A 27,188-nucleotide genomic window follows, 5' to 3' on the forward strand; every position below is an offset into this window, starting at 1 on the left:
GCTCACAGGAATGGGGGTGAGTAGTTGGATGCAAACCCAAAGGCACGTGGTGTGTGACAGACACACCTGACAAGGCACCACACAACTCGGGGAGAAGCCTGAGGAGCACCAATGCACTAAAAAAACCCACAACAAAAGAAACACAAACACCACAAAATCCCACCCTGAGAGAGAGAAGAGCCACAGGTGCTGGGCAGTGTCAGAGCCTGTTCTAGAACAGCCCAACATTTCTGTCAGCTGTTCCAGAGCCTGACATGAGACCCTGACTCCAGGCTTGGCTCATTGCCCCTCTCACCATCGTGTGTCCCGCTGCACCCGTGAGGTGAACGACTCCAGCACAGTGGGATCTAGGGGAAAATAAATTACTCTCTCACATTTCTTTTCCAGCTACTTCTGCACCATGTTAGAAAACCAGGTGTCTTTGCAAAAGCTGCCTGCTCCTGTCAAAGGAGCAATAATCCAGGGACAGCTTGTTTGGGTTTATTGTCCCCCCTGCAATGTTTGGAGCATCTTTGGCCTCCCACGTAAATTCCGAGTTTCAGTTATTAAATACCTCCCTGGCATTTTCTTTTCACTTCCCCACTGCTCGTTTAATATTACAGTTGACATTCTAAGCTTTACGGATGGCAACAGAAGTAGAATGGATGAGCTAAAAATAGCCTGCCAGGGAGACAGGAGCTGGAAATAGGCTGGGGAGCAGCCACCCCCTGCACTTTGCTTGCCCCTGCGTTTTGGGAAATGACAGAGGTCAGCAGACGAGGAAGAGCAAGCTCAGGGTGAGTCAGTGCCCATGGAGCTGTGGATGCCCCAGTTGAGCAGCCTGGGGATGGGGATGAGGACAGGGTGTCCCAGGCCCAGGTCACAGAATGGTGCAAACCCCACCGCCTCAGGCTGAGGTGGTCTGAGAGAGCCCATCCCCTCCACAGCTCAAGGCTAGAGGGGGACGTTATCCAAGTCCATCCGTGCCCGGTGCTGCCCCTGGCCAGCCGTGTGTCACCCCAGGCACCCGGGCCAGCCTCCCCAGCTCCTGTCACACGCACACACACGAGCTCTCCTGCCCTGCGTGGGTCTGGCAATTCATGTGCAGACACATCAGCAAGACGATGACTCAGTCCCAAAACAGGATCATGTCTCATCCCCTTGCTCGTGGGCTGCTTTCAAAATTAGTGCTGAAGGAGTGACAAGAAGAGAACACTCAGAGCACGGTGGCACCTGGAGCGTGCACCGAGCAAGCAGGAGGTATTTTAATTATCCAACAACAAATACCAACAGCCCACACTGCTTCTCTGGCTCTTTGTGATGTTCCTTGAGTGTTTTCACCCTGTCCCGTCCTCCACACTCCCCGTGCTGCTGTCACGTTCCAGTGCAGCCTTTTTTGCCTGGGAAGGGATCCTCTCAACAGCTCTCCCCCCCCTCCTCCCAGGGGATACCAAGAACCAGGTGAGGCTTTTCTAGTCCATGGGTTCAGACCCAGGGATGAAGTATCAAACATTGTGCCCCGCCCTGCTGCTGGCACCAGGACACACCAGCACCTGCTGCCCCATCCATCACCCCCCCAGCACCCCAGAGAGGCAATCCTGAGCCAGGCAAAGGCTGAGCCTGACTCCAGAGAAAAGCCTATTGTGGGAATAACTAAACCCATGAAGCATGATATGACATGTGCCCACCTGCTGTGGGTAGGAAAACCCTGGAGTGTGGCGCTGGAGCTCTTCCCTCCCACCTGCCAATCCCTAAATTTACATCCCAAGTACTTCCTAATTTGTTGCTGGGTCTGTCGTCTGCGGGTGGTTGGGGTTTGCTCCTTTTTTAAACTTTAAGGCAGATTAATCAGCATTCAGTAACTATATAAAGAGGAATGAGCCTTCCCTCACCCCACAGGTAGCTCAGGTGAGCTGTAGCTGGGGCAGGCAGGAGACCCCAGTGCAGGAGGTGGGGGGCTCATGGGCAGCAAGATGCTCAAACAGGGCAGAGACAGAGCCCACAGCATCCACCTGAAGATGAGGCATCCACCTGAAGTGGAGCAAGAGGCTTCCCACAGGACCAGGAGCACTGCCCCAGACCTGCCCCACCACCCCACCCCACAGCTGGCCGAGGGGACCCTCACTTTTATTTCAGATGCATATTGCACTGAGGAACAATATGAGGAATATTATTTCAGTGCCCTGGGAAAAATTAGCAAGTCAAATATTGAATCAGGCCTCCAGCATATGCCAAGGAGATTGCTTTGATCTTATCCACACTAAAAGCTCTATTATTGAATTTAAAGTCTGTGAACACATATCAGACCAATATACAATGCATATCTGAATACACATTTGAGAAGCAAAGGATGTTTTGACAAAGGGAAAAAGAATATTTTAGCTGAAAATATCAAAGTTACTGCAGCAATTGAAATACAAATGCCCCTTTTCATCTGGCTCAGTGGCTTTACTGACAGGGCAACCCACAACCTGGGACCTGCCTGTCACTGAGGAGGAACTTCACCCAGGTCTGGCTCCTGGGTCAGGCCTGGGTGGGAAGGGATTGCGGCTCCATGGCAGAGAGCCATGACTTCCCGGGACACGGGCCAGAGGCAGCAGCCACGTCAGAGCAGGATCAGACCTGGGAGCTCAGCCAGAACTGCACTTCTGGGAGCACATGGGCTGGAACAACCACCCCAGGGCACTTCCCTCCCAAACCCCCCCTGATGCCATCGCTCGGCAGCTGCCTCCGCTCCAACCATGGGCAGGAGGAGGAGGAGGAGAAAGGCTGCTCCAGGGCTGCTCGAGAAGCTGAGCAGCTCAACTCCCACCATCCTCAGCCCTTTGCCTTCCCACACCAAAAGGTGCTCTGGGGTGGCTGCCTGAGCCTGTGCCATGGGGACAGACACCCGTCCTGCTGCGGGGGGACAGGAGTAGGGGCTGGGCCAGCCATGGGCCAGGCTCAGCACCACCCTGTTCTCAGCACCCCAGCACCCCACAAACCTCCCAGAGGGGTGTCCCAGAGGGCCACAACCCCCCCCAGGCACAGCTCATGTCTGTGACCCGAGGTGAGAACTCACTGTCACTGACACACCATCAACTTACCATTTTATTATTGATTTCGTGGAAATGAATCTCACAGACTTTTTCCACCACGTCTTCATTTTCAAAAGTTACGAAGCCAAATCCTATTTAATAAAAGATATAAAAAGGGGGAGAGGGAAGGAAAAACATTAGTTAAGCTTAACAATTTCATTTTAATAAAGCTTTACTTAGCCATTGGGACTTTGGAAAACTTCCATAACAACACGCACGTGTGACTACACCTGCTGCCTATGGAGCTGTTCCTGAGCTGATTGCAGACTAATGGAGGGAAGAGGCATTGTCTCAGGGAAAATTAATACGGTTCTGTTCCAGCTCTTCCATAGGATTTAATGGAGAATTAAAACCTCCTTATGGATTTTTTGATCCATCCTGCAAAATTTAATGGATAGTTACACCCCAGCTACATGATGGCTCAGAAACTACAATAAGGCTGTATTTTCTTTTACACCTTATAGGGTTTTAAGAGCAATCTCCACAAAACCCAATTATATTTCTATGGAACCATATTGATTTCATCTCTTGTTTAATTCCACGGGACTTCTCCATTAGAGCTGACTCATTACACGACCCAAAAAACCATAAAAATCCGGGAAGACAGAAGATGATTCCTCATTTACCCCTGGCAAGGAGAAAAAAACCCCAGTGCTTCCCAAACACACAGCAGCACTTTGTTTCCACGTGCTCTGACACACCCCACCCGGCCCCGCGGGTCAGCCCAGCTCCGGAGGTGGTTATTTGTCCCTTTCTTCCTGAATTACTTCCTCTAATACCTCATCAGGACATCCTGAGGCCTCCAGGAACCCATTACATTTAAGGCCTCTGATCTAATCGTTCCTCTCTTCTCCGCTGGTGCTTCAAAGAGCCAGGGATTGGGGCTGGTTTAGGCTGTTTGACGCCTGCTGCCTGCCTGTAGCTGTTCACTGCCTGCTCTGCTGGGGCTGCACTGAAGGGATCTGGCAGCCCACCACAGCTACACACTGTCCTGTTCCCTGCTCCTTCCTTAAGGAAAAAAAAAAAATCAAGCTAATGAACAAACCCCAGTCTCATGTGCTACATTTCTCTGGCAAAGGCTTGATGAGTCAACACCGACACAAATTAAGCTAATGAAATCTCAAAAATGTAATAACAGGATGAACTCCATTCCCCCAAACTGCACTAAAAACTACATCCTGCTGAACACACACTGAATTTGCTTCAGTGGGGCACAGTAGAAAGTGTTAAAAACATAAAGAGGCTTCCTGCAACCTCCAGGTACAGGAGACACTTTGCAGGCTACAGTACTCAACGCTGGGAAGCATTTCAGGGTGAGGTCTGAGCAGCTCCTGGACGGGTCCTTCAGGAATACACAGTATGTGTAGCAATGGGGAATGCTCCCTCCCATCCTTCTTCAGACCCTCTCACCAGGGGAAAACCCACCAGGAATGGTTTCTAGCTCTTCTCCAAGGCATAACACATCATCTGACAGCACACCAGGCTCAGAACACTGCTTTGCTTTGCACTTAGAGCAGGTAGCAGCCTGAATTTTTTTACATAACTCAAGTCTTTCATTTGCCTTCTAAATTACTCCATTTAAATCCACCTTAAACAGACCCATAGTTAAAACTAAAATTTTTGTGGTTAACTGGCTGAATTCGGCATCCCAGGAATCCTGGTGCACGCTGCACCGGGCAATTCCCAGAGCAATTCCTGGAGCTGGGAGCTGTGCGTGGCCAGGGACTGACTGCCTGGTGCCATGAGATGGCCAGGCCAGGGCTACAAGTCATTAATTGTTTGAGCACCAGCAGCATCTTCATCATTAGTAAGTCATTAGCAAGGGCTGCAGTTGAGGATTTCTCCCGCAACTTGTGTCAGGTCTCGGTGCCAGGATGGAGGGCAGAGGGAATTTAGGAGATTAGCCCTAATATGCCAAACACTGCAAGGAAATCCACTGCAGTCATTACATGTCTGGACTCGGAAACGAGTTTCCCATTCTCCTCCCACTCCATATGCCTTAAACACAGGTTTGTCAAAAAATCATTTGTCTCATTAAACCACGGAGCCAGCCAGCTCCCTGCATTTCCAGATTTTGTAACAATAAAAAAACAATCTGTAGGTGTCAGCAGGCACTTGCAGGTGTCTAAAAAGATCTGTGGCACTTGATTAGACTGGAAATGTGAAATAACCTACTACCACCTCCCATTCCATCCTCTCTGGAAGGGAAGGGGTTCGCAGGGTCAGACCCGGTGCCCACACAGGGTTCTGCATCCAGAGCTGAAGGCTCACGACATCTTATGTCTGATTCCCAACACCTCTAACTTATATAGGGGACAACCAGAGTATTTCCATCTGCAGGTAAACAGGCACTTAAATCCCACAGGATGCTATTCCAGAGATGCCATTGCTCCTCAAATGAACAACCCCCAAGAGATCACACAACCCAGAATTAAAAACTTCATAGAAGTGATGGTAACAGGTCATTTAAGAGAGACCTTAGCCCTGGCACAGGTTGCCCAGGGAAGCTGTGGCTGCCCCATCCCTGGAAATGTCCAAGGCCAGGGTGGACAGAGCTTGGAGCAACCTGGGACAGTGGAAGGTGTCCCTGCCCATGGCAGGGGGTGGAACTGGATGATCTTTAAGGTGCCTTCCAACCTAAACCATTCCATGATTCTTTTCTTGTTTCACTTCATGGATATCAGATTCCAACTTTTAATAACTGCACCCACACAAAGATCCCCCCGCACACATGACTTATTAGTTCCCATAATGAATACACGCTCATTTTTAAATTACCAAAACTCTCAGAACCCTTCCTGGACTAAATAGACAATTATTTCTTCTGAGAGGGACTAAGAGTCAACAAAAAAATCGTTCTCAGAAAGTGTATGAAAAAGATTAACCCAAAACAAAGGCGGCTGTTGAAAACGGTGACAGAAATAGGATTCCGGTTGTCAAGGAGCACACGTTTTAAAATGAAATTATACTGCATCCTTCTGAATGAAGCTATTATTGGAAGCTAACAAGCTCTATTTAAAAGATAAGCATTTAACAGAGTCAAACGGTTGGGTTTTTTATTCAAATGAATAAAACTGAATATTCATTTGAATAATCTTTTCTGTAAAAGAAAAGACAAAGAAGAGGGGAAAAAAATAAAGTAAGAGGCAAACAGATGCCCCCAAACAAGAGGCTCCAAGACAAGTGCCAGCATAAAAGGAAGCTGAGACCTTCAGGTGAAAAATCCTCCTTTGGCATCCACTGGGAAAAAGGAGTCATTCCACTCCATTCATCTGCTGGCAAAAAGGAGTCATCCCACTCCATTCATCTGCTGGTTAATGTGCACCAACAGGCACCAAAATGATGCCAGCCCAGACACCTGACATCCCATGGCACAGGACACATCCTCCAACACACCTTGGTGATACCAAAAAGAAGAATTCAGGAAGAATTCCTTCATGGAAAGGGCACTGGAAGGGGCTGCCCTGGGAGGTGGTGGAGTCACCATCCTGGAGGTGTCCAAGGAACAACTGGAGGTGGCACCCAGTGCTCTGGGCTGGGTGACAAGGTGGGGATCGGTCAAAGGTTGGACTTGATGATCTGGGAGGTCTTTTCCAACCTAAATTATTCTGTGATTTCATGAAAAACCTCCTTTGACCCCAAGTCTTGTTCAGCTGCAGAAGCTTCCCAGGTCTGTGGGCAGGCGGCTCCACAGAGCTCAGCCCAGCACATTCTGCCACGATACTCCAGCAATGAGAGCAACTCTGTTCACAGAAAGTGACTGAAAGCATAAAAAGATCAAAATACTGTAGAAGAATAGGCAGAAGCCATAAATACTGCTAAGAAGCCAGACTGCAGACATCAAATGTCAGTGCTCCCGTGTTCTGTATTTTGGCTTTTTTACCCACTCAAACAACTATATTTCATGCTTTTGCCATCACTTGAGCGGTTTTACGTCAGCCTTGGTAAAATATAGCTGAGATGACGCCACCATTGCCACGAGATCCACCTCCCTCCCCTGGCTGGCAGGGCTGTTCCCACAGCCCCGGCTCTGTGTGCACAGGGATCGGTGTCACAGCTGCGGCTGCACACGCCAGGGACGTCACTCGGCAGCAGAATTACACGAAAGCAGCTTACCCGGGCAAAGGGCTCGCTCCCTGAGCCCCTGCACGCACTGAAACAAGGAAAACAAGGTGACTGAACCCCACGCCACAGAGTTAAACCCAGGCTAATGCTGGGGTTGGACCAGCAGGGCTCTGATGGGCAGATCAGGGCCCTGCCACACTGGGGTGCCCACTCCCACACAGCCAGGGTAGTGCCACAGGTGCCACCACTCCCATCACCAGCTCACAGACTGTTCCTGAGTCAGAACCACCTTCACCAGCAGCAGGCACAGCACCGTCCGTGGCACGGGCACCGCAGCGCTGAGGGGCTCTTCAGCCACCAGAAGGATGCTCTGGTGTGTGGAGATACTGCAAGTAGAGTTGGAGGGGCCTGTTTTGACTGCCAGGCTGTCTGGGGGTCCCCTGGTGATGTGGAGCAAGTCACTTCATCTCATCAGCCACGCTCCCTCTGCCCGAGCTGTGCCCACACTGCCAGCGAGGCTGCGGGGCCTCTGCAGCCTTGTCCTGCACTCAGAGCAGCCAGAGCACCAGAGACTTCACCAACAGATTCTGGGAAGCTGGGGATCACCAGGGCTCTTTTGTCCTGCACAGCAGTGCCAAAGAACGGGAGACAAGCATGGAGAGGAGAAAGGAGGAGACTTACATGGCCCATATCACATCAATACAGCTCTGCTTAAACCTCATTCCCGCTGCTCAGCAGGAATAACCCCGAGCTACAAGTTGCTTGTTAGTGCAGGATCAGTCCCCCTACAGACACAAGGTTGGGGCTCTTGTTAGTGCAGGATCAGTCCCCCTACACACACAAAGTGCTCCCAGCCCCATCCTGCTCCCAATTCCCACACAGTCGGTGCAGTGGGAGCACAGCCGGGGGTCCGCAGGCTCCGAGATCCCACCGGCCCTGGCGCTGGAGCCGCCCGAGGCCCGGCTGAGCTGGCAGAGGGGAACATCCAGCCTGACACCCGCTGCAGCATCGGCATCGTAATGAGGAAATACCAGTTCAGGCTGCGCTCCCCCTTTGTGTCGGGGCTCGTACCCGACCCGCGCGCCCGCGTCTGCTCCGCTCCCCAGACTTAAGTTACTTAAGCCCTGAAACAGAGAAAGGTCCAGTCCTGCTGTGGTATTATTTATGCACCTGTTTTCTTGTTTATACCCACAGTTTTGGCAGCTGGTCCTGTGAACGGTAATAAAATGCCTTTCAAAAATTAAAAAAAAAAAAAAAAAAAAAAAAAAATTTAAAAATGAAGAAATGTGACCAGACAAGCCAGGCATAATAACATTAAAGCCCATGTCAATTAATTTTTCCTCTTCTTGATAAACGAGCCCCATTCCATCCATTAATAATGAGGGAAGAAACAAGAAAAGTTGACACTAGTTTAATTTATTTTCTCAACTTGCCTGGTCATATTTCTCCCTGTTGCAAAGCTTTCCGGTGCTGCTGGGAATTGCAAGTGGCTCCCACACAGTCGATGCATAGATTGGTGTGAATCAATACCATTCTACTTTATTCACACATCCCTTGTAATCAGAAGGGAAAAAGTTCCTTAGTAAGCTCCCAGCCTGCCAAGCTGCCTTATAAAAATAATAATAGTAATGATAAACCTGCAGGGGGGGGCAGAGAGGGGGGACGTGAAACCAAGTCCTGCAATCACTGTCAACGAATCTTTATAGACAAACAGAACAAACCCAGCAGAAAGGACAGGACATTTTAATTACCCAGACACTGAACCATGGATGTTTCTAACTTCTCGCTGTCTGCAAAGGTAACACAAGACATTGCCCCCAGAGCCTGGGAATGAGGACGTGGGTGTTTAATCCTGCCTCAGGGAAAAGCCATTTTTCATCAGTGCCAGACCCCAACAGCCAGGACTTGAAACCTCAGCCCTGACTTTGTCACCTTCTTAGGTTGTGTCTTTGGAAAAGTCACTTAAATATTCCCTGGTCCACATCTCATGTTTCTACCCCCTCACTTCCCAGTCCTTTTCTCCGAGTTTTCATCTGAAGTACTGCAACTCAGCTTGTTAGAGCCAAAAACTGTCTAGGACGAAAGCTGTGAGTTCTAACCTGTTATTTCCTGTTATTCCAATTTCCTGTGCTGCAAACACAGGGAAGGAGAGGTTCCAGTTTCCAAAGAAGTAATTCTCTGCATACTCACCACAGCCCTAGTCTGAGACACACGTCTCAGATTTTACCTCCTAACCTCCAAACAGGGAAGAACAATGACTGCACCTGAAGGAACCACCTGCTCCAAGGAGAACAAGATCTCACCTCATCCTTGTCATAACCAGACCAGGAGAGGGATGCACCAAAGGATGGAAAGGGAAGGAAAAGGTTAAAACCTATGGTCTAGGATGGAAAATATCATCCTCATTTAACTGTAGTGTGCGCTCTCCAGCCATGCTGCTCTGAGTGACGCTCGCCAAGACACGACCTGCCTGCACAGCCATGGGGTGCTCACCTGCACCTTGGGCTGGGCACAGAACACAGGCAGGTTCTCCTGGCAGACACAGGCAGCTGCTTAAAGTGTCAGTATATTCTCCACGACGTGAGAGTAAATTCTCAAAATTAAATCAGCAGACAAGTGCCTCAGAGCAGCCCCCTCCGAGGTGCAGGCGTTTCCATACCAGCGCGGCGGGAGCGCCGAGGTCAGTGCGCAGCTGGATAAAGGGCACCAGCAAGATACTCCTTTGCTTTTGTTCGGGAAAGCTGCAAGGCTCAGGCTCCTCGCTCCGTCCTCCCATGGCTCTGTGGCATTTGCAAAGAGAGAATGGCTCAGGAACAGAAAAAGGCACCTCGTGGCAGCCTGTCCCTGCAAATGGGCCAAAATCCACCCAAACGGGATTTTCCCCGGTGGGAGGATGAAGGGTACAGGGACTTGTCCCCCTCTCAAAAGAGCCATTCTGACCAAAGTTTTCGAGGTTCAGGAGCCACCAACTGGGACCAGGACGTGGGTCCCAGGCAAAGCCCCCTCAGTGTCAGGGAGCAGCCGGGGACCCCTGGGGAACCCGCCGTGCGTCACGGACCGAGCTCACGGCAGCAGCACCTGAACTGTTGGTAATAAATTTTTCATAACAACAAATCTTCATTAAAATTTTATTCTATTAACATTCTGAAATCAAACCAAAGCATTGAGTACATAATGACTGAGACGCACACTACGCAGAGCTTACTAAATGCCAGTTTTATCATATTGTTAATTAACAGAAACCATTAATGCGTTCACAGATCATTTAGAAGCATTAGCGGTGACCTAAGAAAAATTGCAGGTACGTGTGATACTCTTACATCTGCACTTTTCCATTGGAATTTTCTACACAGGATGCCCCTAAGTTTGTTCCCCACTCAGCTTTTCTCCGTTGGAGACATCGTGTCTCAACGGGTGCAGATTTGTCAGCAGCTGGGGAATTAAAGCATCAGGCTGAAATGTGAGAGACTGCAGGAGAAAGTTATCTCAGGCAGTGTTTGCTTTTTCCTTGGTATTTGGGAGCAGGCCCACCCTGCTCCTCACAGCCTTTCACTGCTCACTGCAGTCCAGATGCACTTCCCAGCTCTGTAAGTGGGTTGGGGGTACAGAAATGCTGGGAACACTGCTGGGTGAGAGAAGCGTGGCACAATCCAACAGGTTTCTTTTTGCTATCAAAGCAGAAAACCCCAAATGCTTGTGTAATCCAATTAATCAATCCACTAGAATGGGAGCCTCGTGCTTCTGTCTATTCATTAGTGAGACCTGCAGCAAACGGAACTGGTGCCAAACCCGAACGCTGATTCCCACCCTAAAACGTGTCCTGCTGGCCCTCATCCTGCCACAAGCCAAGGGAACTGCCACCACTGCCCCAACAACCCCTCACCACCTCTCCTGCTCCCAAAAGGGCTAGAACTGCCCGTGAAGAGCCAGTGGGGGACCCCAGTCCCCTACCCTGGTTAATGCCACATGGCAAAGGACAAGGACAAGTGGAGCACTGGTGAGTGGCCAGGAGCAGGCACATTTTGGCAGCCCTGCAGGGACAAAGGCCCCCACCCCACATGCCAGCCAGCCGGGTCAGGCTCTCCTCAGAAAAGCAAGCTCCTAATGATGCTCGGCAGCAGCCGCTGCCCGCCGAGCACCACGGCCTGCCATCTTTATCTGTTTGCCTACAGGCGTCAAATACTCTCTGCCTGTCAATTCTTCCACAGTTTATTACCAAATTTCTAAAATATTACATTTTTTATTATATCCAAATTCACTTTATTGCATTTGACAATACAGATAATCACATACCATATGCTCTAATGTTTCGAACCCAATGCATGTTGACAGCAGTTTTTATTCATGATGCATAATTCCATCCAGGGCTGACAAAGGCAGCACAGAACCCAGCCTGGTGTCAGGGTTTGGAGGGGGGGGAATCCTTTTTTCCATTTCCTTTTCTCCCTTTTAACAACAGATTTACAAAACTGGGAGGAAAGATGCTTTGCTTCCAGGAGAAATAGGAAATTGGCTGAAAAGATGGGCTTATCAAAGAGATGTCTTCAAAATATTAATAATGGTTTGGTTATTGTAATTATGTGCATTTGAAACTTGCTGCTAATGGGGTGAGGGAAGCAGGACTGCTCCTCGGGAGTAAGCAGAGGCTGGGGTGCTGTGGGGACCCCTCTCCTGCACACCCTCCTGCCTGCCTCTGGTCACTCACTGATGAGACCAGCCCCGCTCCCCAGGGGTGATGGTGGGAAGGGACACATGACACATGTCCTGGGATGGCTGGGGAAGGGCCCTCAGGTGAAGGAGATGCCTGAGCACTACTACCCTGAAAGACTCTGAAAGCCACAGTTTCTTGAAACAACACACAGAATAATGGAATGGTTTGGGTTGGAAAGGACCTTAAAGATCATTTTGTTCCAACTCCCCCTGCCTATGTGACACCTTCCACTAGCCCAGGTTGCTCCAAGCCCCATCCACCCTGGCCTTGGACACTTCCAGGGATGGGGCAGTCACAGCTTCTCTGGGCAACCTGTGCCAGGGCCTCACCATCCTCACAGTAAAAAATTTCTTCCCAATATCAAATCTAAACCCCCTCTCCTCCAGTTTAAAGCTATTCCTCCTTGTTCCACCAGTGGGGCAAAGCTCTGCAGTCTTTGTCTGAACCCCACTGATAGGAAAATGATGGAAAATTAAACACATGGTCAAGGGCTTTCCCGAGTGGGGTCAGCCATTCCCATCACCTCTTCCTGCCTTTCCTTGAACCAACACTCACGAAACCAGGAGCTGGAGGCAGAGCTGGTGTGATGTGCTGGAGCAGCCCCTGCCCTCTCCCTGCCCATCCACAACCCCAAGCCTCAGATTCCCATTGAGCTGCTGGGAGAGGAAAACCCGAGCAAACCCACATCCCAACCACCATACTCAGGCAATAGATTCAACAGCTTGAGAGATGGCCACGCTGCACAAACCAAACAGGATGCTACGTCTAAATTAAGCTGTAATGACCCGCTCCGAGCTCTTTATTAGCCAGGTAATGATCATTTAAGAGGAGGTTACTATCTTGAGCCAAGGGCACCTAATACCATTACTGAACTTGTTAAAACCTGCCAAGCAAGTCATTATTTCTAACATTATTTCTTTTTCTCCTCAGACAGCCTTCTGCCTCTCCCCTTGTGCTGCTCGGCCGTAAATCCCGGGATCACGCAGGCTTGGTCACCTTTCCCCAGGAGGCTGAATTTAGCTCCCATTCACCACAAACACACTGGACTCAAGACAAATACCCCACAAAAAACAAGCATTTAAAAACTCTGACCTTAAACAGCCATGGAGACAGGCCACAGTGTAGCAGGAGCACACAGAAGAGGCCCCCAGGCCTGAAGGCCTCAGAGACCCCGGGTTCCTCTGGAAGCCATTTGCTGCCGGCATCCCATGGGATGTCCCTTGGCACTGCATGGGACTCACATCCTGCACGGACCATTCCGGCTGTGAAGAAAGGGGCTTAAACACCCTCAAGGATTTTGGGGCTGGTGGGAAAAACAGCAGCTTCAGAGTCCACATGGGAGCACAGGGTGAGCTCCACTGGAGACAACCTGCCTGGTGAGGGGACACTGTTGGGACCCATCACATCCCCCAGGAACTGCCAGGGAGCGAGGATGCAGTGAGCCAAGGGCAGACAGATCTGCTGCTGATTTGGAGAAGGACAGAGGATGGCCTTGCCCTTGCCCTGGAAGTGTTCAAAGCCAGGCTGGACAGGGTTTGGAACAACCTGGTATAGTGGAAGGTGTCCCTGCTCATAGTGGGATGTTAGAACAAGATGAACTTTAAGGTCTCTCCCAACACATTCTGTGACTCTATGATGACAAGACACTGAGATGCTTTCCTACTCACCACAGTCATGTCCTCTCAGGAAAACAAACCCCCACCTCCTCTGCCCACCTCCAGCCCTGCAGAGGCTCATACAAGGAAGAGGAAAAAAACGGGGGAAAAAAAAAAGAGAAAGCCCAAAGCACACACACACAGCTGCTCCATGACTTTGTGAAAAATTCCACTGGGTGCTGGCTCATCTGATCTGCTCACTGAGCCACTGCCACTGCCAAGGCACTGGGTCCACTGAGGACCCATCCCTGGGGCACAGGAGGGGAGAGGATCCAGCGGCCCCAGTCCCGGCTGGGAGGGAGCAGAGGTGGCTGCATCCCACAGCATCCCAGCGTGGACAGGATTATGAATGACACCAGCAAGCTGCCAGCTCAGGAACTCATTACTGTCAAGGTAGAGCGTGGCTGGCTGCCAGGCCCCCAGCCCTCACGCTCGCTATGCCAGAACATCCACACACAATTTAATTGCATTATAATTTCAAAAGTGCTTTTCAAACTGGAAAAAGGCATTCACTGATTAACCAGCGAAGAGCAAAATTGTTTATGAAATTGAATACAAAAAGCTACAGAAATGTAATTGGGTTGTTCTAGCACCTAATTTTCAAGCCATTTTCCCACTTATTTAATCACGAGATACAAAAGGAACTAGTGAATTGACTTCATACTAATTAGATTACTCCCCGCGATACTCCAAGCCTATATTCCAACTGGTTGATAGTGCTGCTTTAAACAGAACAAAAAATGGAGCAACAGCTTGTCTGGGGCCATAACACATTTGTTTCCTATCAACCCTCTTCTACTGGAGGGTCATAAAATCCAGGCCAAATTCCCCCTAACCTGCCATCGCCAGTCACCCAGAAATCACTAACTTTCCCAGAAAGGAATGATAATCATTTGCCAAATGATCCTGGCTGCTCCCAGGTGCCAGCTCAGGGCTCTCCACCACACTGATCACCACCAGCCATCCAGGTGGGCAACCAGTAGCCCAGAGTCCCTGTGTGAGTGGTGAGGGCCCGCAGCCGAAATCAGCAGCGTGTTAAAATGTCACATTTTAACACGGACATTTAATGGAGGAGTTGCCCATCCCTGGGGATGGACACTCAGGTCCCCCAAGCAGGGAAGAGCTGATGAAGGGGAGCTCTGGTTCCCACTGGTGGGTGCAGGAAACACCAGAGCTGAGCTCTGGGTCTGACCAGAGTGGCTAAAGCCACCACAGAAGTACTGCCAGGAACACCTAGGTTGTTCTAAACATGAAGTGCAAGGTCATCTCTTGATTGAAAATATTAGTTTCTTTGCCAGCAGCAAACCAGGGAAGCTGCAGAAGCTTTGTTTAATTCTAAATCAAGTCACTAAATTAACAGAAACATTTATCAAGTCTCTGGTTTCCTGAAGAACAGTATTTGAAGATCCACCTCCTCCCATTTCTTTGCAGCATACACTTGCAGAAGTTTCTTTAAAGCTGCCCAAGACCTACTCTGCACCTGATACAATCTGCTCACAGCTTTTCCACTAATTTTAAATGTTATTAGGTGCAACATAATTGATTATATAATCAAATGTGGAATGTACATTATCAAGATATTGTAGCACTTCACAGGCCATTTAATCAGCATATCTGGGACTGTGCCAAAATGAATTAGCCTGCATTAAATTTCAAGTACATATTATTGGTTGTATTTGTCTCCATGCTTAAGCAGGCGCTTGCTCTTACAAAAGAAATCTGAAATCCTTCAATTATAGAAATAGATTATTAAAAAACTCTCCCAGAGTTGTCTCCTCTGCAACAAAGAGCTCAAAGTTGTCTCTTCTCTGACAAAGAGGGGGGATGATGGGTGCCCACCTTTGATGGGCCATTTGTGGGTGCCCTGTGGGGAGTCTGGGAGGGGCAGACCCCCAGCTTGCCCCCATCCAGGCCCATCTGTGCCACATGTCAGCAACAGTCTAATTTCAGGCTCTGTCACCAGAAAACTGCTACCAAAAGGCACCATCACTCAGTGTCCCCTGGTTGGTGATGGGGCCATGGGTCACCCCTACCCCAGAGAGCTGGTGCCTCCTGAGCCTGGTACCCCCAACTTGGCTTCTGTGTCCCTGGAACCGATCAGTCCCTCCAGACTCAAACTGGGATTTTGAAGACAGAGACTTCTGCCTGATTTCAGCAAGTGGAGGAGAAGTGTGAGGCAGCTCTGTGGTGGAGGAACGAAGCCAAAACCTGCCACAGCCACTGCTCCTCTCCAGGGCACCAGCCAAGCCCAGAACCTTCCCCCTGCTCGTGCTGCCAAAACTCAGCTCCCCCCGCTGTGGAGTTCAGGGGAGCAGCAGCTGCCAGAGGTGCCCCCGGAGAAACGACACGTCTCCAGCACTGACTTCGCAGGGGGGAATTTTTCAAGCAGCTGAACGGCTGCTCAAGGTGACTCCTGCCTACCTGGATCCTGCAGCAGCACCGTGACAGCTCAGGGCTGGGGGGCACAGACCCACCGGGGCGGGTAAGCACCTCCCCAAAACACACACGGCCCCGGGGCCACCGGCTGCCAGCCCGTGTCACAGAGTCCTCCCTGCAAACTGCAGAGGAGGGAACACACAGTAAAGGGCACTTTGCTGGGAGCGTGCAGGTGTCCTTCCTCTCATTAACACACCAGCACCAGCTCAGATTAACGGGCAGGTGAAAGGCCACACTCTACCACGGGCTCCCAAAGGGGCTCTGGTGACCCTGCTGGCAGCTGTCACCAGGCAGAGCACCCAGCCCGGGCTGTGCTCCAGCAGAGACCCCCTCCACCCTGGTGATGCACTGGGGAAGAACAGGAGAGAGAGAGACTGGTCCAGCCCCAGCATCTCCACCTGGAACCACCATGGGAGTCCCCAGCACAGAGCTCAGGTGAACACAAGGGCACATCCTACAGGCTGCACCCTCATGGGGAGACCCTCATTGTAAAACGTCCTCCATTTCCATTCATTTATTTATCCCAGCTGGATTTGCATCCCTCACCCGGGTGAAATGCTGCTGCATACAAAATGTGGTGACACCCCTTCTTACATCCCTAAATCCTCCATGTATGTCCTATCCATCCTGTCTGCATCCCAAAGTGCTGCCAGTCCTGGCTGGGAAGGAGAGCATGGAATCTCCATTGCCCTTCTGACTCCATCTATCACAATGGAAGGCAGTAACAAATCAGGCACCAAACAACAAAAAACTATTCAAGGAATTGAAATAAATACTGACAAGGGTCAAGGGAAATACCAGCAAAAATGAGCAGCTTAGCCTCAGGTTAAGCTAATCCCTTTGAGCTGTGCAGTATGACCCCTCTGGGCTAAAACTTCAGGCAGCACACAACATTCCTGGACATTATTAATATCCTTGGCCAGGGCTCCATCCCTGCTGCTCACGCACCGTGTCAGTATTTGCCTAAGCAAACAACATATACTGCTGAGAGAGAGAGTGCCTGGCTAGGACAGATGCTTTGGGTACACGCACCAGTTGTTCCTCTGGATACACAAGTAAAGAGCAAAGCATTTGCTCAGCTATTCCTGGAAACCAGCTCCCACCACCACGGAGAGGCCAACACGCTGCAGCTCCCACCACCACCGAGGGGTGTGAGGTACAGCCTCAAATATCCCTGCAAATGCTGAGACAGCCCAGCTTTCCCCTGTGTGCAAGAAGAACGTTCAAACCACTCTGGTGTGCATTCCCAGGAAATCTCTGATAAAAGAAATAGAGGAGATGAGGGAAAACATCCTTTTTAATGTAAGCTTGAAGTCTGTTTTTTGTCCAGGACCACAGCTGAAGTGAGTTAACACAGGATCACAGAATGGTCTGGGCTGGACCTTCACCTCATTTCAACTCCCTGCCAAGGGCAGGGACACCTTCCACTACACCAGGTTGCTCTGAGTCCTGCCCAACCTGGCCTTGAACACTGTCACACAGATGTCATGGTGTCTCCCTATTAACACCAGGGATGCTCCTGGCCCCAGAATCCATCTCATACTCCAGACTCCTCCCCCGAAACAGGGCAAACAGCTTTGCTTTTACAGTAACAGCTCCAGATAGTCATCACTATTTTACATATGTCCAGGGGCCAGGGCTGACAGTGGCTGCTGAAATACATATATCAAATTTTTAATACGGCATAAATTTTGTTCTATGGCAGACACGCTTATCCTGACATTTGTTCACATGGCAAACCCAAAGCCAGCACCCAGATGCCCCGGGAAGCTCTGCTCACACAGGGAGCAGGGCTGGGGCCCTGTCTCTGCCCTCCCTCCTGCTCGGCCCGGCGGGGCAGTCCCTGTGTGAGCAGCGACCACGCACGTCCAACCCGTCTGCCGTCACCCTGCAGTGACCCAGCGCCGTCAGGGCTGCCCAGCCCCAGCCCTGCTCTATTACATTGTGGATGCTTCTGCTTTTTCAGCTGCCTGTCTGCTGCAAGAGCACGGACAGGGCAGGAACACGTCGCCTCGGCCTCGCTGGAGCAGAGGAGCTAATCCATTTACTGGAGTCGTTTGTTGACATTACCAATCTCCCATTGACCAGAGTAAACCTCACGTATCTTAATCATTTTTTCCACTGTTGGAAGCCAGCAATAAAAAAAAAAAACCACGAGCGTATTTTGGGAGCACTGTTGGAGAAATCCCATTGTTCTTTGCTGCATCAATAAAAGCAGTTTTGCTGTTTGATAGCATAAAGTGTTCAAGAACCAGATGCAACAAAGGAGCAGAATCACCCTGGGAAAGGAAACTTTTAATAGGGACCACACAGAGCCAGGCAACTCTGTAAAAGGGATCTGCTGGGAAAGGAGAAGGAAAACAAGGCTTAAACAAGCACAAAACCCAGAGCCCTTTGCTAATAATCACATCTAAAATTCAAAGTATCACATCCAAAGTATGGTTCCCAGTGTTCCTCAGGTACAGCAGGTGCTTCCCTTCCTCTGCAGCCACTTTTCAAGACCATGCATGGACGAATGAGGAAAAAAAAGAGATGGACTTTCTCTGTTGAGCCATCTAAAACCCGTGATTTTGTCATCAATGAGCGCCTTAACCACGTCTTCTGACCTTCTCTGACAGCTACAGCCCAGCCATTCCCTGCTGGGGATGATTCCCCTGAAGTCTGCCGCCCTCCCAGCCCCACCCAAGCACAAGCCAAGGAATCACAGGCTGGAGGACGGGATGAATGAACAGCTATGGATGGATGGGTTCCTGCCAAAGCTCCACCAGAAGCGCAGCCACGCTGCTGTGTCACCTGCCACCTTCAGGGGTGACCTTCTCCAGAGCCTCCCTCCCGTTCGGATCCAGCCCAGCCCAGCTCCCAGGTGCACAGGCCCGGCAGAGATTTATTAAAGCTTCCCTCTCTTGCTCGTGTTTTGGTGACATTGTTTTATGGATTTCCCCCCACACCCAACCTTTGTTGGAGCCATCGGGGAAAACGCTGAAATCTTTATCCTCAGAAACAAAAGCACCCGGAGCTGCAGTCCCAGGCAGAGGGAAAGGTGAACTAATTACACACCCCCAGCATTCCCCGGGGTGTTCTCACAGCACGGGTGCCACCGGCCCAGACCTCCAGCGCCCGCCTGCTGCATCCCCCCTCCCCACGCTCGTCCCCAGCTCCCAGCTCCATTCTCACCCTCGGTGGGAGCAAGCACACAGCATCTATTAACAGCCAAACCCTGCAGAGCCAGCCTGGGGCAGCTCCTGACCTGAGGATGGGCTGGAACCGGGAAGGTGCAGTGGGGGAGGCATTCCATGAGAATCCCCTTTGCTTCCCCGCTTTCAAAGCAGACAAAGAACTTGCCGTGTTTATGCGATGACCTTTTCCTGCGGTCCCTGCAGGCACTGGAGAACAAAGCTGTGGCAGAATCTCCCTGCAACCTCTGGGCAGTGGGAAAGGGCTGTTTCATCGCTGCAGTGGAAGCCTGGCAGTTGGTTCAGGGGCTGAGGGTTTTTTTGGCATTATTTTGCTGGGATACTCAAACAGTGGTAAGGACTAGAAACCCACGGCAGAGCTCAGCCTGACGCCCCGTCCCAGACTCACACGCTGCTGCCAGTGACCGGCTCAGCGTGCATGTGGCACTCTGAGCTTTTAAGTGCCACTCACAGACTTCTTGGCTGGTTCAAATCCCATTTTGTAAAGGGTAAAGCAACCTACAGGGATCTGTGCACTCCCAGGGAGTAGAACTGCTTGTGATGCAGCTCGAGCACAGAGAAATGCCCCGACCAGGCTTCACGCAGACAATTCCCCTCAGCAGATTTACACTTGCTCAGGGATTTACTGGGTCAGAACAGGGCACTGCCAGGACAAGGGCTTCTTTGGACCAAGTCCTTGCTGTTTTCAGCTTTGGGCTGCAGCTGCCACTGAGCTCAAAGAGCCTCATGTCAAACTGTCCTCCACGAACCTACAGTCATATTTAACCTGAGAGAGAACAAGAAAACTTTTGGGGCACAGTATATACAAAAGCTGCCTGTCTTACCCTCAAAGTCAGAGTTGGCTGTTCCTAGAAGACTATTCAGTGGCACGAGATGGGGGGGAGCCCCAGAAGAGCCATCCCCATCCTGCTCCATGGTGGGGAAGGAGAGTCAAATGAGCAGAGGATGGAGCTGCCAGTCTCCCACCTTGTTCATCCATGAACCTCACACACAATCTCAGGCAAATTCCTGCTTGGCAGACCTTCACTTCCTGACCCAGAGAAGATCTATCTACCCTATTAGTAAAGCATTTGGGTGAAAGGGCCTGTGATATATATGGAGAGAGAAAAGAAAACCCAACAAACTACAAGAGCCATGCAGCTCTGCACGGCACAGCACAAAAGCCCTGCTGCCAGTCACCGGGAACAGGCTATTTATAGCTCAGGATCATTAACTGTATTAAAAAAGTTTGATGTTCTCTAACAATCCATGTCATTTTAAGGCACTGGCCTTCCCCCTGACGCCCGCTGATAACTGGAGTGGTGGTGCTGAATAGAGGTAATTATACACCAGTTCAATAGGCTGAGCCTGCGCCCAATGCGAGCGTGTCCTTTCCCCAGGGCTCTTATTTAAATATTATGCCAGCTCCCACAGCCAACCACGGCAAGAATACTGCTATGGATACTCTCATAAAACTGCATAATTACGAATAATGCCTCGGTTTTTTAACAAAATAAATCACCACACACTAAAGAAGTGCTTATTCCAACCTAGTGCTGGAAGAGATTAAAATGCCTAGTGAAGTGGAGCATCCCTCTCCTGAGAAACACCAATGCTCTCTGGTATTTTTTTTACTTCTGCTGGCCACACTGGCTAGCTGGCTGTGGAGTATGGCCAGGGCTGGCAGGATTACCACAGCACCTGGACCCCACCGCCCCTGGAGGAAGGCCCTGGACCAGAGGTGTTGAGCATCACCCAGAACAGTGGGTCCTGGGCTCCTCCACCACCAACCCCACACAGGCTATTCCAGCCCTGAGCCAGACATCACCAACGTGGCTCGCTTGGTTCTCACCCAGCTCAAAGTTTATCGGCTTGTAAGGAGTGTATGAGCACGAGCAAGCACAGATAACGCTGCCGATCGTTATCAGCAGGAACACAAAGCTCTGGTGAGATGACACATCGAACATATGGTTTTAAAGACTTCATGTTTTGATCTGCCTCATGATGTCATTGTCGTCTCAGCCTGCTGAGGCTGACACCTGCCTGACACCACATTCCATCCACCCATCCTAGGATGCACAGTTTATCCTTTGCTGGAGAGCACAGGACTCAGAACTAAAGCAGCCCCCCAGAGGTGTCCCATGGCCACCCCTCCGGCCGCACACACTCAGGGCAAGCAGCAAAATCATCTTCTCCGATGGGCTGCATGACAGAGGGAACTGCTATAACACCAGCTATTGACTGTCCCATTATTTCAGCTTTCATGCACCCCAGCTGATGTCATCACCAGCCAGCCAGACCCCACCTCATCCCAGTCTGGTCAGTCCAAGCCCAGTGAGGCTGAAGGGAGGCCAGAGACCCGTGGGCAGAGCACCAGCACGAGGGCTGGGGAGGGACAGTGCAAACATGGAGCTTCACAGCAGAAATCCCACTTGGCACGAGCACCACTCCAGCCCAGGGTTCAGGAGCTCTTTGCTGGGTGGCTCTGCGTTCTCAAGGCAAGGATGGACACGCTGCAACGCTCCTGGAGCCACACACCGACCCCGAGTCCAATCTCCCTGTCAAGCCTCGCCAAGGTTTTAAGCACCTTCCCTTTAAAATCCCTCAAGAACAAGGGCTCTCCTCCCAAACACTCCACACAGCTCTTGTTTCTCGAGTCACCATCACTACAGAGCACCAGCCGTGGTCTCCCCAGCCTGGCACAGCCTCACTAGTGCCCGGTCTCTGAGGAGAAGGAGGAGGGAGTAGGGCTGGGAAGGGACACCCCAGCTTTGGCTGCCCTGCCTGAGTTGGGAAAGCACCTTTGACACCAGCAAAGACTTCCCAAGCCCCACACCTGCTCCGAGGGAATTTTCCTGACACATTTAATGGCAGATCCTTCCACCCCTGCTCCCTGTGCAGGGCAAGTTTCCAGTGATCCATTCCCATGGCCACCCCCCTCTCTCCAGATAAACACAGTGCTTCATAAAATTATCTTGTGCCCACAAGCGAGACACGAGCCAGAGCAGCCTTTCTGCTGGTCACTGATGAGAACCTTCAATAGATCAGGAACAGAGATACTTCCACATCTCAAATCACATTTGGAAAGACAGGTGGGGAAAGAGGGGAAAACATTCAGATAATATTAAGAGGTTTTCTGGCATTCTGATAATTTCCCCATATTCAGTGAAAGAATAAAAGGTTCGGGTGTTTCTTCTAATAAATTCCAGCTTCAAACCCTGTATTTTTTTTCCTCCTAGAAAAATCTTTCCCCCAAAGAAGAACTATGTCTGTCCAGAAAATGCAACTTCTGTCCGGAAGTTGCTGTTACCTGTTTTTTGAAGGTGTACCAAATTCATCCACCCCACCACAGTGCCCAGGAGACAACCTGATGCTCAAGGCCAAGGTGAGCAATGCCTGTCCTCAACTAATCAGCAGGTAATTAGCTGAAAGAAATCAGAATGAAGCTGCTGATGAAGAGTAAACCTTCAGCCACTAAATTCTGTCCTCAAATAATGAGACTTTATTTTAATTTCACAGTAATAATATTTATTGCCCAGCATCCCCTCCTCTTATTTACCTCCAGGAAGGAACATTAGCATCAAAAACATAACAAAAAATATCCAGCAAGCAGCTTCCACCAATTCTTGTGTATCACTCATCATTAAATTTGAGAATTAAGCCCTGTTAATGGACATAAACCCTCATTTTGAACATGCAGGCAGTGTTAATATTTGAATAAGCCAACAACAACAACAAAATGTAGAGGACTAATACATGCACGGTCATTCTTTCAAGCAGGGAGGGTTCAGTTTTCATTTTCACAGAATATTAAACCAAATTTTAATTAGATTATACTAGTGCCTCCCTAATAAGTGCTTGCAAGGGGAGCTCTATTGTGCAGAAACATACTCCACAGTGGAAGAGAAGAATTTGCCAGTTAAGTGGCTTAATCACTGAAGAGCTTTGAGGTGGCTCCTTGTTTTTTCTTCACTGTGGCCACCTCACACTTTGCCAAGAGGCTGTCAGAGTGTTTAGTCATAACCTCTGGAAAACGAAGAAGTGAGCTTGACAAACAGGAGTGAGATCAGGAAAGAAAAGAGAAGAAATAAAACCCTGTCAATATGTGAAAGACATCCTGTTCCTTCCCAGTGACCCAAAACGCCAAGGTTTGCTACTTCAGAACAGCACAAAGGGAACGCTCCCGAGGAGCAGCTCGTGGGCGGTGGGACCGGCACGGCCCCGGCTCCATCCCTCCGGAACGCCCAGGGAACTGGGGTTGGAACCCTCCTGAAGCACAGACAGCCCCCCCAGAGGAGGGACACCTGGAAGAGCCAGGTCCTGAACTGGGCAGAGCAGGAAAACTGACATCCCATCCACCCTCCTTCCTCCATCATACAAGATAATTGGGAAACCAGTTCGAAAATCATGGCTATTTTTAAGTGTTCTAATTGTAATTAACAAATCTCACCAGGACTGGGGGGGAAAGGCAATTATACCAGATCCTGTGTTGACACAGGCCTGTGATTACAGGTGCAGAGATCCCTGTAACACAGGGAAGAGAACCCTCTCTTCTCCCACACATCCCTTTCCAGAGCAAGACCCTGAAGCTTCACAACAGTGGGAAATTGGGTCAAAAAACTAAAACTATTTTGCCAACGCAGAAGCCACAGGCTGGGCCATGGGTGACCTGCACTGTGGTCAGAGGGACCCAGACAGAACCAGGACCTGGTTTTGGCACTGCCAAAGTCGGCTGTGGGTGACACAGCACAACACCAGTTCCAGCTCTGTGAGCTGAGTACAGGCTGCCCTAAATAAAGCACATCCCCCCCTCCATCATCCACACTTGTGACCAGTGGCCTTTTTAATATATTTTTCCTTCTTTTTTTTTTTTCTTTCCACTTTTTACTCAACTGGCCCCCGTGTTTACAGCTCGCTACAGCACAAATCCTTATTTCATGTCACCCACTGGCCCAAGCTGTCCCCACTCACTGTTTCTCCCAGACAAGTTAATAAGATGGAAGGCTCCCCGGAGGCCTCGAGCCAGCGAACATTATCACTTGGAAGCAAGGCAGAAATACTGACACATCGGAAATGACTTCAAGCCTATTAATTACCCTTTCTTCTCTGGCAGATCTTTGAGAGAGAGCTTGACAAATTGAAAGGCAGAAGAGAGCATCCTCCCTGCCCCAGGAGCCCCCGCCCACGCCAACGACAGCAAAACACCCCACCACCCCCCCAAAAAATAATTATTTGCTTTGTTATCAGTTCATCAAAAATTAGCTGAGACAGAGGCTGCCTGTTAGTGACAGGTCTCCCCTTCCCCTCTGTATTCCCATTTCCAGAGGCAGGATGCTCTGTCCTGATGCAGCCCCACGGAACACAGGCACACAGAGCATGGGCACAACTCTCTCACCCATCAGGGGACACAGAAAATGCTTCTGCACTGGGAAAGTGGAGGCTCAGTTTGGAGCTTCCTGTTACCCAATGTCAATAATCTCCAGTAATACGATCCAAGCTGGTGCTCCAGACACACTGTAAAACCCCTGTGAATACCCCTTAGCCCCTTCTGCCCCTCCCTCAAAATGTATTTTCAAATCCTTGCTGGCATGATTGATCCTAATTATTATAAGCATTAGATATTAAATGCATTCCTACATGCAACGTGGCTTCAACTGCGGGCTTTCAGCAAAGTCTATTGTATAAATAAATGACTGGATTTCTTATTCAAGAGCTTCAGATGTGACAGTATTAATTCTGATGCAAAGTAGCCACGCAAGTTGAGATAAAGTCACTACCTGCCACTACAGCTTTATTTTTAAGGTGATTTTCATAATTTCTCATTTAAAAAAAAAAACAACTTCCAAAATAACTTGAACAAAAAATCTTCAAGCCATTACCTAGAAAACTATCATTAAATCAATTGTTCATTTTTTATTAGTATCATTGTAATTAAAGGGAATCATATTTCAAAAACATCTCTTCAACAGCACTTATCAAACCCCATCCCTGCAGCCTATCAATTAGGATTACAATAACCTCGCTCCCTTGTTGCCTTTGCCATTAGCATTTTGATTGAATGGCTGTTGAGAAGTGACTGGTACCAGAAGATTGTGTTCACAAAGTAACGTTTCTTTATTCGCTTCCATTGAAGCTTGTCTCGTTGTCTCCAGTTCCTACTCAAAAGAGACAAGACAGTTCCAAAAGCAGTAATTTTGATGCAGGATTATTTTTTTTCCCCTCTCAGCGAGGTGAGATAGATTGGGTTAGGCTGGACACAAATGCTATTAAATCACTTGACAGCAGATTTGGGGGCTGCTCTCGGCTCTGACCCCGACACACTCCAACACCACAAACTCCCGGGGAGGTGTCACGGCAGCGACGGCCCGATAACCACAACCCCAACACCCGATAACCACAACCCCAACACCCGATAACCACAACCCCAACACCCGATAACCACAACCCCAACACCCGATAACCACAACCCCAACACCCGGGGACACCCAAACAGGGTTCTGCAAACAGCCTTTTGAGAGAGTCGATAATAATAATAATAATAATTAATATTGCATTAACTACTTGGGGAAGTTCCTGGCTATGTTTACTGCTAATAGTCTTGGATGCAAAAGGCAACGATTTATTGGCCAACATTTGCACTGGGGGAGGCAGCGGAGGCAGCGGAGCTCTCCAGCCGCAGTCGCCGCTAACGAAGGGCAGATCGGTAACGAACATCATTATGGAGGGGAAATGGATGCATTTGGCCAGTGCCATGAATTATAACAACGAGAGTTCATTAAATCTACTACATTAAAATAAAAACGACCTGCCATGTCAGACAGTTCTATTTACTGATATTTCCCCCTGCTGATGCCTCCCCCGATAAATCACATTCTGCAGCACAACCAACAGTTACCCAAAAACATTTCAATTACTTGGACGTGCTGGAAACTCAAGCAATGTTTGGTCAGACTACAAAAACATCACAATCCCAAGGTTCACTTTGACAGCTTCAAGGGGAAAACAAAGCAACCCAGCACTGAGACACCCTCCAGCCTCCCCTCAATGGGCTCCCTCCCGGCACGGCAGCGAGGACTGTCACTGGATTAAGACAGAATTTAGCAGGGAACAAAGACAGGGAAACATTCAGTGACCATTGGCATCGCTGGAACGGGGCTGGTACCGAAGCCTGTTAACAAACCCACCCCTGCAAAGGTGTCACCACAGGGGTGACAGGGCTGGGGGGTCCCTACTGACTCAAAGGCTGTCGCTGAGTGAGGAGAGGACCCAGCTGTGGAGGGCAGAGGCTGGTCCTGGTGTGCTTCCTGCCCTTCCTCAGCCTCCTCCATCCCAGCCCAGCTCCTGCACTCCTCGGGAAGGCTCTCCAAAGCCCCTCTCCTCTCCTCTCTCCTCCAGCAGCTCCATCTCCTGGCAGGCAGCCAGGAGCATGCAATGGTGCCAGGTAGCAATTTCATTTTTTAAAATGCTCTTATCAGAGATTTAAGGTGAAAGATAAGAAGAGCACACTACATCATCATAAAGGAAACATTGTATAAGGCATAGTATTTTCCAAATCAAAACAGTTATCAAAATGAAAAGGTATGAATATAAAAACAAATGGAGCCCGTGCTGAAGAGAGGAGGGAGCGCCAGGTTCGGGGGAACTGATCAAATTTCAGGTTTTCTTGACAAGTCTCAAAGCCAGTGAAGAATGGGAGCAGCAACACTTCCACTGTCATTTTAAACCAGAAATAAAATGTCAGGTACGTTTACAGTGAGCATGTACACACAGAGCTATACACACACACACTTATTTATATGCCTTTTCATATAAATAGATCTATAAATATAGATACATATTTTTCATACCATTACCCATGGCTGTTGGGTGCTTTTATCAAAGTCATCTGACCTGGAAAGCATCTGTTGTTAATACCACTGTTTTATTATTTATCAAATCCATTTCTTCATAGAATGACTAATTTCATACCCACAGCTGCTCCCATCTTCCCTCTGCAGCTGCTCCTTCCCTGGGCAGCCAGGCAGGTTTGCAGCCCACCTCCACCTCCCAGCAGCCTCCTGCTGCTCCCAAACCCTCCCAAAACACGGGGCCG

General features: G+C 49.7%; 1 protein-coding gene across 16 annotated transcripts in view; it reads right to left on the minus strand.

The window, feature by feature from the left end:
- Positions 1-27,188, minus strand: part of MSI2 (musashi RNA binding protein 2) — a 224,684-nt gene that overhangs the window by 52,078 nt on the left and 145,418 nt on the right. For all 16 annotated transcript variants that reach the window (XR_004360399.1, XR_004360398.1, XR_004360397.1 and 13 more), the window contains exon 8: positions 3,066-3,148. Coding sequence is in view for 11 of the 16 variants with exons in the window: in XM_032707177.1 (XP_032563068.1) it covers positions 3,066-3,148 (83 nt within the window). In the remaining 5 variants the exon portion in view is untranslated. The remainder of the gene's footprint in view (positions 1-3,065; positions 3,149-27,188) is intronic.

The sequence above is a fragment of the Chiroxiphia lanceolata genome, chromosome 20 (assembly GCF_009829145.1).
Source record: "Chiroxiphia lanceolata isolate bChiLan1 chromosome 20, bChiLan1.pri, whole genome shotgun sequence".
Taxonomy (NCBI): Eukaryota; Metazoa; Chordata; class Aves; order Passeriformes; family Pipridae; genus Chiroxiphia; species Chiroxiphia lanceolata.